At 37.2% G+C, this 12,145-nt stretch overlaps 1 protein-coding gene across 1 annotated transcript in view; it reads right to left on the bottom strand.

Moving 5' to 3' along the window:
- Positions 1 to 3,633: 3,633 nt before the first annotated feature.
- Positions 3,634 to 12,145, bottom strand: part of LOC107077352 (uncharacterized) — a 28,245-nt gene continuing 19,733 nt past the window's right edge. Inside the window, exons 4-7 of the mRNA XM_069189077.1 lie at positions 9,586 to 9,754; positions 6,688 to 6,827; positions 6,102 to 6,220; positions 3,634 to 3,768 (exon numbers count right to left, since the gene is read on the bottom strand). Coding sequence (XP_069045178.1) covers positions 3,672 to 3,768; positions 6,102 to 6,220; positions 6,688 to 6,827; positions 9,586 to 9,754 — 525 coding nt within the window. The 3' untranslated portion in view covers positions 3,634 to 3,671. The remainder of the gene's footprint in view (positions 3,769 to 6,101; positions 6,221 to 6,687; positions 6,828 to 9,585; positions 9,755 to 12,145) is intronic.

The following is a 12,145-nucleotide window of genomic DNA, read 5'->3' as shown; positions in this document are numbered from 1 at the left end:
TCTGAATTGATATTCCTCTACTGGAGGCTAGGTGGCAGTGTGGGTCTATTTTTTTTCCATCTCTGAGCCTCTTGTCTGTGGGTAGTATTTTGTTCAAGAACTAACATAGAATCGGCTTCTGGCATCAGAATGGCTATAGTGGACACAGCTAATAAATCAGCTTATATTTTTTCCAGTGTACACCTCTGATTCTCTCAAGAACATAGACAAGAACTTGACTACATACCGTAAGCGATCTCAGAGATTGTCTTTTGCTACAGTATATCTTTCACAGAAAGATCATCAGTAAGCTTTTAATACTTATGTCTGACGTGCGTCTTTGAGGCCTAAAGACACCTGAAATTAATTCATGACTTAATGAAAAGAAAGAGGTTATGGATTTACAGAGTCAGAAGAAGTATGATCATAAGAAAACATGCCCTAAGTAACCTTTAATGCAAAGTGTTTCATGCATTGTGCCATTCTTCTGACACACTGTGCAGAAAGAGGGAAGTGCCCTAAACTAATCTGCAGAAATGCTAGTATATAAAGTGAATAATCCTGAGAAAAGGGGATCTACAGTTACTGGCAAGTTTGAGTAATATCTATTTAATGCATCTCTCAATAGCTCTGTAAGAGACATAATCGTGGCCTGTAAATATACAGCAGTCCACCAGAATATTTAACACAATTAATTACATCAGAGGACACTATTGCTGTTGTGTTGGACACTTTTGTGCAAGGGAAGCCATTCATTCTTTACTAAGAATTCAGCTGAATTTTAAACCAACTAAAGCTCAAAACGTAGACTGAATCCTCCTTTACTGTTAGTTTTTGTTTCACCAGCTCACCAATGGTGATTCATAATACATGTATATAGAAAAGTACAACAAAATGTAAAAATAGCATTTTAACTTTATTTTCAATGAACAAAGTACGGGTTTCAGAAATTATAAATAGAAATCCATTTGTAACATATCTTAATAAAATATACAATACAAAAAATTGTACATAAAAAATACATGATTAGAACTCATTCTTTAACAATGTTTGGCAGTGCTAGTTAAACATGTACAGAGTTTAGCTTAAGATACTGGGCTCTATATTCAAAGTGCTTGGGGACTTAATTTCCCATTGCCTCTTAGGCACTTAAATCTCCTTTAGTGTTTGAATATAGCACTCACTATCTGTGAAGTGTATTTCAATGAAGGCAAACTGAACACATTTTTTTTGCAGTAGAGTAATACATTACATAGCATGTTAGTATAGGTTTACGTCAGAAATAACTTAGAACTTTAGTGACCCTCTGTGGTTTTAGGTTATGAAGAACTGTGGTTTTAGGTAATATGTATTTGACTTTTTACAAAAGAAATAAGATGAACATTGAATTTTGTTTTTTGATCTATGAGTGCAATGAGATTTTGTTTTATGTCAGAGTAGGTTCTTGGACTTTCCAGGACTGTGTGTGGATTCAGAGGGGTTTGAGTGATATACAGTATGAGTTAAATAACAGGAAATATGTTTTCTCATGTTAACTGTTAGACATTGTGGACAAATTGTGATGAGTATAGTTAATGTCATATCTTAAAAAACCTGCAGATTGGTTTATTCTTGATTAAAATAGTACAGTTTTAACAGTTATGAATGGATAGCTAGAACTCTAAAGAGTGACAGGTTACTGGTTGTACAGTATATGGCTTCCGAATGCTTAATGCTAGATTAGATTTCAACAACCCACACCTTGACATGTTTTCTTATTTTAAAAGGAAAGTTATTTTCCTGTATGTTTGAGTATCTATTTAAGTTGACGTATCACATTAAGATAAAGTTTCTAAGCCTTTTTTTTTTTCGTTTTCTGCAGGCTCTGTTTATTCTCATCTTAGTAATAAACGAAGTATAGCCACCATGCATGTTTCTTGTTCGTGAAGTTAGCAGATTATATTAATGGATATAACATAAAAATCTTTAAGTATTCTTAATGTCTTCAGATTAGCTACTGTACCTCCAGCACTGCACTAAATTAGAATGTATAAATGTGCACAGTTCAGACTGCAGACTTTTTATGATATTGTTTGTAAGTGTGGGTAAAACATTTCGTATGTATTTTTCTTTTTTCCCTTTTCTGTTTATTGAAAGTGTTTTTATCTTGCCAACTTGCACACCACAGGGTGAATGTACAGTACCCGTGCCACATTTCTTTAAATGGCTTGTATTCACTTTCAGGCTCAAAGAGAGACTTTACGATGTACTCACTTCTCATAGTGTTTAGAATGGCTTTAATCCAACAAATTTTACGTAGCTGGAGCTGGCTTGGGAGGAGCCTTGTTTTTACAATGTGTGTAATCTCGTCTAGTGATTTTTATTTTGTGAACGTTAAAATGAAGTGAAAGAAAAAGGACACAAGTGCCTCCTATCTTTTCATTTAGTGCTTAAATACAGTACATCTTTGGATGAATGTTAGTCTGTTGTAGTGCGTGCATCACAGTATATTGCAGAATAGATCCCATTTTGGGCAACAGTGGTTAGCATAGCTGCCTCACAGCACTGGGGCCCACAGTTTAGTTCTGGACCTGGGGTGCTTTCTGTGTGGCATTTGTCTGTTCTCCCAGTGTCCATGGCTCCCCCTTGACCCTGCATTGGATGCAGTGGTTAGAAAATGGATGGATGAATTCATGGATTCCATTATCAGAAAGACTTTTTGTAAAGTGAGGCCAAACGGGAAAAAAAACTGTAAATGTTTGTTTTAAGAAAAGAATAGAAATTGCAGTTTACCTGCAAACTGAACATGGTAAATAAAACCTATCCAAACTGCAGGCTAAATACTGTTATAAGGTGTTTTAAAGAGGAAAATAGATGCATCACCCTTTAAAAAACTTGAGTGTGCAGCATATAATCAGCATATACAATACATCAGATATACATACAAAATCCCCAAATCTCAAAGTTCCTGTTAATCGCTCTTCCAGCTATGAATCTTCCAATATTACTCCATTTTTCATGTTTGTTCTCCATCTGAGTATAGTCCCTCAAGCTTGTCTTTGACTTGAGGCTGTTTTCTGCTGGGTTTTCATAGTTTTACCTTCCCTTTGCTTGCTTCTTTTTCATTTACTGTAGCTTCCCTGACAACATGACTCAACATCCCACTTGGAGACCTGCTTTCAGTTTTCTGGGCCACCTCTCCAGCACCTGTAGCTGTGAAGGAAGTAAGAACATGTCTGCTGTCAATGTAAAGAAAGCAGTTGCAAAGAAATATAGTCATTCCAAAGAAAGATACCTTTTGTAGTGTGTATACCAGGACTCAATCCTGATCCTGCAGGTCTGATCTACAGTACCTGCAGGTTGTCTAAGTTCTCTAAGTCTCTTTAAAGCAGAAGCAGGTGAAGAGCTGTTAAACTGCTCCAGTTCGCCCAAATATGACCCCATTCAGGTCATTAACATCCTAGCATCACTACAAAACAGTACAAACACCAGCCTTCCAGGATCAGGATTAGGTGCCTCTGATGTACATTATTCAGCACAAATACATCTACTACTTAATCTTTACATTACAGTGTGTCTTTTAGATGCCACACAGAAGAGTGACTTGTTTTTATTCTTCAGTCACTTTCTGAAACTTTTTTCAACATGTTCTCAACAGTGAAAAGATATATTTTATATTATATATATTTAGGATGTATTTTACCTTCTCGTGACTAATGGGGCCATAGGTAATCATGCCTAGAATTCTGGCCCAGTGCAATCATGGAGTTTCTGTCTCTTTTTGGTGGATCAGCAGAGCCCAGGTCTGGCCTGTGAAAAGAAACATCCACAGCTATAGTCATGAAAGTGCATCATCTTTGGGAGATCTGTGGTTTCTGAATGTGGTTACTGGTACTGTACATATATGAATAGCTTCATTTCACAAATTTGGTCCCCTTCTATTTCTCAGTTGATGAGCACAGAATTCAGAGAACTCTCACAACCTCGAGTCTGTTTCCACTTTTTGCAGTTTAACTTGGGGATTTCTGGCAGGCTAACAATAAGCAAGCCTTCACGAGGAACCCAGCAATGATCAGCTTGGGAAATAAGTTAGCTGCACCTGTCATTACATCAGCTCCCACACAATTGCAGGGACCACTACATCAAAACATAGTGTACCACAGTTAATCCAAAGTGTCTGCAAAGCATACAATGCTCAGCCAAAGCCTACACGTTTCTTGTGACGAAGGTGTTGTCTTATCCCTACAAGACAGAACATGAGTAGACCAGATCTAGAGACTTTATGATGAACTACAGTATGTGAAAAGCATTTATCTTGTTTTCTAAGTAGGTTTATAGGAAAGGCTTTTGAAATCAAACTCCTTTTTTTTAATGGAGTCTTCCAGAATGCTCTCGCACCCCTCCCCCAGCTTTTATAATTAAAAACTCTAGCCAGGTCTGTCCACATGCAGGATTTTGTGTTCTCTTCTGGCATTTCTGTTTTGACCACAGTGCTAGTCGCTGGTTACCACTAGGAAACACTGCCAACATACTTTGTACACAAGGATCCAGACTAGGTCATAACAAGTGCAGACTGTGATAGCACTAGAGAAAACAAATTCTTTTGTTATGGGAAAGCAGAGGAATCTAATAATCCATCCAAGAAAAAAAGGTGGATATTTTGGAGTCATTCTTTATGTGGCTTTTATAACTCTGATATGAAACACAAACTCTTGTTCTACATGTATTGAATAGGCCTTTATGAAAGTTACCTGATTTACCTTGAAAGACAGTGATTTGGAGTAATTTTATTATCCTCTATTGGCCTAGAAATGTTTCAATTCTCTATAGAAATTTTGTTATTTTTGTATGGGTGCTGGGGTAGCAAACCCTTAAATGGTTACAGTAAACATCTATACATTAAATCATGATGTTGAATGAACAGGGAGCAAACACAAATATTTCCCCACCCAAGCTGCTGCAACATGTTTTCAAATGACTGAGTAATAGAATTGCTGCCTTTATTTTTGAAAGCATTTCTGCAGATTCTAGTGTACTGGTTTTCAGAATTTATCAATATTTGCTCTCTGGTAATTTTACATTCTTGGACCAGAAATGATAGTTACTTTTCCTGCAATGCTTGGCTGTTCAACAATCAACTCTAATTGAATCAATATTGACAACTTTGTCTATTCTTACTGTAGGTTTTCTTGATTATTAGGATTACCATTGGTTTACACCATGGATTAGCCACCAGTCTCATTAGGAGAATACTTAACCATACTCCAGATATATTCTCCAGATGCCTAAGTCATCTACCATGACATCCAAAACTGACATTACTGAAAAGGGTAATGTTCATTCCAAAAGCAATTCCCTGAACAGAGACAATGTCCCAGAAAAGGCCAATGCAGGTGACTTTAGCTTCATGCCAAATGTAATTCTCATGTTTCTAGGTTCGTAGCTTGAAGCTTGAACGTGAACATTATTTAAGTTCCCAGTATGAAGCTGACAGGATTTGTTTTCAGTTGGTGAAGATAGAAGTGACATTTGCGACACAACTTAGTGCTAGTCAGTTATGATTATGAAGCTTCATGGTTCACAAACTAGGAAATGCTTTTTGTTTGGTGGGCCTGTATTGTTGAAGGGATTCACAAAACCATTTTCTTCAAAATGGTAAGCTTCAAAATGATGGGCTGGCTTTAAAAAGTGTGATTTTTTCTGTGCAAAAGGGTATGCAGAAATGGAAATTAACAACTAGACTTAAAGGGCTTTGGATGAGTTTATTTAGTTTACAGAAAATAGTCTTAGCCCTCCTGTTGCTTTAAAGATTAAAAAGTGGTCCACCAGACCAACACGAAACTACAGTATATGAAACTTTTCTTAAGATGGATTTATTCAAAACGGTATGTAATAGTGACACAAACCACAAAGATTTAAATGTTCTACCAACAATCTACACACTAGGACTGAGAACAAAAAGCATCTAAGCATCTGAACATGTAGCTGATGTTTGTTAATGTTTTTACAATTGAAAGGACAAAGCACTTCATGAGAAAAAGGCCACACAAAATAATGAGCAAATTACAGACAAGCTATTTTTTTCTGAGGAGACTTCTCAGACCTGCAATGCATCCCAGTATGTTCAGTGAGGAGAACGTTACCTGTAGAGTTGGGGGCAGGATCTCTTCAGTGCATTGGATGATAAGCCCAACCTGCTATGATTTCTCAGTCTTGTCTTTTTAACTAATTCCTTCACTCTCCCCCAGGGGTGATTTTCATTCTAGAATAGAGAAAAACAAGGTTTTTGAAAGGTCTAAAAGTAGCCCTGCTCAATTTGTTTTAAAAACAATCAGAGCAGCTCTGTTGCTTATTTCACTTGAAGGAAACTCAGATTTTAGCATGGAAAAACTTGCCATGTTGTATAGCTCCTAAAGATTATTGCTATAACTTCTTACAACTGGATTCAAACATACATATTACCATACAAATATCAGCTTGTCAGCCTGTAAGCAATACTGTAAGCTATATACTGTATACAGTAAAGTATATATCATATACTGTAATCTCTCAAAACCTGGTGGTGAAATTATGCAAGTAATTAGTTATTTTTTTCTAATGCATTTTTACTACTGTAAACAGCTTCACCCAGTCCTTAAATAACTTTAGAATTATTTTGAAGCAAATATATTCATAATGCACTCCTCTTTATTGGTCTTGCGAGTGAGAGGAGCAGTATCTATATCTCACCCTTCTGAACGGTGCAGCTAGGCCCTCTGTACTGTCACAAAGGTATCTCCCTTCTCCCTCTGTGTAGCTCCTGCGGTTCAGGCCCTTCCTCAGAAGAGGCACAGGGGGATTGTTTCCTGTCTCTCCATGACCCTCCAACCCTGCAAAGTCGAGACACAATCTTTCCAGAGCCATTCATTTCAGAGAAGAAAAGCAGATGCCCGAAAGTCTTTTTTAGCAGGAAAAAATCTGATAGGGACATGTGTCAGTATGACCATTTGTTCGCCTCTGCCTCCCTCAATTATCTTTGTAAAAGAAAGGCTCATTTTCAAGTCTGGTTTCCTGCCAGCTTTAAATCTTGGCACCCCACTCTATCCATCCATTTTCTAACCACTTCATCCAATCCAGGGGCGCGGGGGAGCTGGGGCCCAAGGCAAGATACACTCTGCAGGGGATGGTGCCTATCGCAGGGTAGACACACAGTTACAAACACAGACATGCGCACACTCACACCAGGACCACTTTCCCCACGGGCTGATTAACCTACAGAAAGACTTTCGGTTGTGGGAGGAAACCGGAGCACCTGGCCAACAGCCACACGAACACAGGAAGAACATACGAACCACGTGCAGATAGCACCCCAGGTCTGGAATTGACCTCAGGCCCCAGCGACGCTAGGCAGCAATGCGAACCTTTGCGCCACAATGCTGCCCTCCCCTCTTTATTAAAGACAAATATCCCGCAGTTGAGGAATTTTAATCCCCCCCCTACTACAAAGGGAACTTGATCTCATTCTATAACACTTACCCACAGCCTGCTCTAAATTAGAGTCTGTTATTTCTATAAGGTATGGACCAATATAGCTAAGAGGACAATTATTGGAACTTTTGCTCCATATCAAACGCCCGTAATTTCTAAAAGTTAAATGTTTAAAATGTAGTTTCAGCAAGAAACAACATAGTTGCAGAACAAAAATAACTTTATTATCACAGTGAAATAATATCATTTTAGGCTTTATTTATTAAGGCTTTATTTATTATCAGTTATAAAATCTTTTTTTTTTAATTATTATTCTTCGGTTAGGTTGTTATTTAAACTTTTGATTAAGTAATTCCGTGTTCATTTCTAAGCATAAAAAAAGTGTTACCAAAGCCAAAATATGTTAAAAGATAAGAAAAATTAAAATTAAGAGGAACTTAAGATGCTTTAATTAATTTGTGTAATTGAAAAGATCACTTCTTTGTTTCCTGTTCAAACACTTTTGTCTGTTGTGGACACTAGTACAAATTCAGCTTCCCAAAGGTGAGAAACTCTAAAAATTCTTTTTACTACCACCAGATGTCAGTAGAATACTGTGGCATTTTTGTGGACGTTTTAGCTAATTATTCAACAAATTAGGATGTGAGTTTGATGTACGTTTGAAGTATATTTTTACTTTATGTAAAAATGACATTTCACATTTAAATTAGGATGCTCAGGAAGTGGAGAAAAGTTTAACAGTGTTTCTAATGTATGGTTCCAATTGTCTATTTAAAGGAAAAAATACATTGAACCATTTTGACAATGTATGTCCTAAACGCATTTATCCAAAGTTGGATGCGATGTTAAACCAAGACCTAACTATTTGATTGTTAAATTGTACTGTTTGAATAGGAAATGTGTCTAGTGTCTTGGCTCTAGAAGCAAATTCCACAAATTTGCTATGATCTGCAAACCTGACTTGCTTACTATTGCATTTATAGTATTCCATTAATATTAATAATTGTTTCTTCTCCTGTGTAGTGGGGCTGCTTTCGCATGATGCCTGCTGTGTGTCACATAGTGGATGAAATACATTAGTGGTGTATGACGTTGGTACCCTTCTAAATGTGATGGGCTTTCAGATCCTTTGAGATGAAAAACACTATAAAAATGCGACCAATTAGTATGTTATATTTCAGAGTATATATACAGTATACCTGTACTTAATGGCATTCTATATATTTGCTAGTAGTAAAAAGAAAACAGTTTTGTATTATTACTGACTTTATGATTGGTAGGTGGAAGATTCAATGTAGGATGATTCTCACAAGTTTATACTGTAGATATAAAACATAAACGAAGAAAACTAAACTAACAGTTTAGAAGTTTAAAATACATGTGCTCTGATGCTTTTTTTAAAATGAATGTATTTCATTTATTTACTTAGCAGTACGTTTTTCAAGATGAGCCTAATTGCCTCCTGCTTGCTCAGCTCATCCTGCCATCATTGAGGAAGAGCTGTTGCTGACAGCTGGGTGGGTTTAGTGTGTCCATGGTAGTTACATGTTCTTGTAGGGAATACGAGAAGGAAAGGCTGGAGACCAAGCTCTTAAGAGATTAATAAGGAATCCAGTTTTAAATTAATTCCAATACTTTTTCAGACAAAAGAGATTGGATCACAAGGCAGACTTCTTTGACATTATTTCCTAGAAAACCAAATTCACCATAACAAAACCACAAAAATCTGATGCTGTTTGAAGCAGTTCACTTCTTTTGTGTTTTGTGTCAGCGGTAAGAAATCTAGAATCGAATCACTATTATGTAGTTATTCAATTATTATTCATGAGATTGTAATAATAATGAGTATTTCCAGGAATTTGTTATAGAAATTGAGAATGCCTATGAGGAGGAATAGTAGCACAAGAAAACAAAGCTGCCATTTGGTTTTCCTGCTTTTAGCTTCATATTTGTTCCGAGCCACATCAAAAATGTGTGTTTGGTAAAAACAGTTCTTACTGACAGTGTTGACCTGCGTTTGATCAGGGCTTTCAAACATGGAGGGTGGGGAGAGGCAGAAAACACAGACTGCGCTTTTCAAAAGCATATCAGTGTAAAGAAGAAGATTGAAAGTTGAAGAATAAAAAGTGTGCCACGGGAAACGAGGTCTCGTGTGCAAACCTCTCTTTCCCAGTCTGTCTGGTCGTCTGGCTATTTCCAGAATGGTGGACAGGTCTGACAGTGTGCCGCTGGAGGCGGTGAGGCTGTGGAACTCGCTCCGGCAGTGTCGTTTCAGCTCCTGAAACGCAAGGCTAGCTGCTCCACAGGAACAGTGCTGCCGGAAGTACTCCTAGTTAAGAGAGGGAGGAGAGAGATACTGTAGCTTTTGTAAATGGGAGACCAAAACATACTAAATATTCTAAAGGTGATCTTACTAGTGCATTGTATGATTTTAACATGACATTGCTTAGCTTTAACACTGTACTCTGAACTTTACTATCCTAACCTTTTGCCTTTTTTATTCCTTCTTCACCCTGCGCATGAGAGGAAATGATGTGTCAACATGAACAGCTAAGTGTTTTCAGCCTCTTCAAGCTTTGTCATGTGCTTTCTTTTTTGTATCTAGATTTTGTTTTTGGTACTTACACGTAATATTTTACCCATCTCTACGTTTAATGTCATCTGACATTTGCCCAGTCATGAATTGTATCTAAATTGCTTTGGAATTCCATTTTCGGCTATCACCCACAAACCTGACTTGTTTACTATTGCATTTATTAAATTTCAAGGAATTTTTAACTCCCATCAGATTGTTTACCCTCAAGATGATAAGATAACTAGTGAATCTGACTGGATTGGACTGTTTTTTCTACAGAGCAGTTCTATTTTCTACAGATTTTGAATCTTAAATATAGCAATTTGTTGTAAGTGTTTCCTATAAACTCACATCTCTGCATATCTGAATATCACATTGTGAAGACAAATGGTGCTCTTTGAACAGTGATTAGGACAGCGGTTTTGCAAGGTCATTTTAGGTTCATTCTTCCTCTTTTTCTTGGAAAAAAGAGCCCCATTGTGCTAAACAACAGCTAAAACTGCAAAAGTTTCCCTGCCCTTGACCTAAACTGTCTACCTCTCTTGATCACATTGACAGTTGTTATGATAATGGAAGGGATATGCAGATTTGAAGCAGTCCTCATGATTTTGACAATAACAGCTTGTACCACACAAATGTGTTGTAATATACAGTAGTACGTTGACTAAATCTGCCAGGACAAGGGCAAAGTCAGACAACCCTAATATATTGACCATGTGGAACTGTCCATTTAAAAAAAGGCAAGGAATGCTGAAAATACAATCAGGTGGATAGTTTAATCAGGTCAATCAAGTTGACTTTTCTTGTTCTATTATTTTTTCCAACTATTTTTGTAACATGCCCATAGAATTTGGAGTCATCAATTGTGAGTTGTGCATGTCTTGGCTTATGGCTATGGACCCTGTAATCACACGTGGAAGAGACCGAAGAAGTGTAGTCTGGCTTCTCCTCCGCCAGCCCAACTTCAAGATCCTCATCTTTTGACACTTCACAGACTATGCAGTCCCCTACTGGAGAATCAGCGGAGAGGAGCTTCCCTCATCAACAGCACAGCTAATGTGCAAGGCCCGGGATGATACAGAAGTCGCTGTGTCACCAAGAGGAACAATGCTGACTAATCCAACCCTACCCCTGGCAGCACTTGGCCAGTTGTGCTCTGGTGCATTGCCAGCACCTTTTCTGGGAGAGCCCCAGAGGCAGCGATTACTCTTGACCAAAAGCAGTTTGTCAGCCTGTGGTTTTTCACTTTTCTCTCAAATGGCCTTTCGAGATGCAGGAAATACTTTTCCAGGTAATCAATGTGAAGCTGGGATAATGCAGAAGATCCCGGAGCCAGAAGAGGTCCATGTCTGGAGCATGACCTCAGCTACACAGATTCTATGGCTGTCTCTGTTTAACATGTTCTCTCTTTCAACATGACATTAGGTTTTCACCTAAATCTTTCCAATTCTAATCTTTCATTTTGAAGTGTACCAGAGTCAAAAACATGTAACAGTAAAAGTAAGTATATCTTAGGAGACACAGGAATAACATTTTGTTTCTTATATTTGGCATAAAACATTCAAACCTGAGTATTTCTTACTGTTTTGACAATAAATATCGAGCTGAGCAAACCCATAGCCCCTCTTTTGTTAACTGACATATTGTGAAACAACTAAAATTTTTTAGAAAGCCTTTCACAGACCAAAAAAAGATTATTTAAAAGCCAAAGCCAATGATATTGACATACTGTACAGGTCTTTAAAGTTTATTTAAAGGTCTTTAAAATTGGTATTTTTTTCTTGTTGCCTTTATCCAGAATCCACAGTGTCTTTTATCCTGTGCTCAGTGTAATAAATCAGTAAGATCTTTATCAAGATGAAAAAGGATATACTGTAATCCTAAATGTAATGTCAGAGATTACAGACTGCAATGTGGTGTTATTGAAAAGATCTTTTCCACATTTAGCAACAAAGGAGAAAATAAACATAGTACAGTATATTTATATTCATAAATGAAAGTAAATGGCATATATTTGTTGTTTTCAGAAAGGCTGTAACTGTAAATTGTTCATTGAGGTACACAGCATTGCATGATAATTGTAGTGGGTTCATATTTAGTGAACTTTTATCCTTGAAATGTACCTTCACGGTACAAGGTTAGTGT

This window comes from Lepisosteus oculatus, chromosome 4 (genome assembly GCF_040954835.1).
Source record: "Lepisosteus oculatus isolate fLepOcu1 chromosome 4, fLepOcu1.hap2, whole genome shotgun sequence".
NCBI lineage: Eukaryota > Metazoa > Chordata > Actinopteri > Semionotiformes > Lepisosteidae > Lepisosteus > Lepisosteus oculatus.
This window is presented reverse-complemented; position numbering and strand designations above follow the sequence as displayed.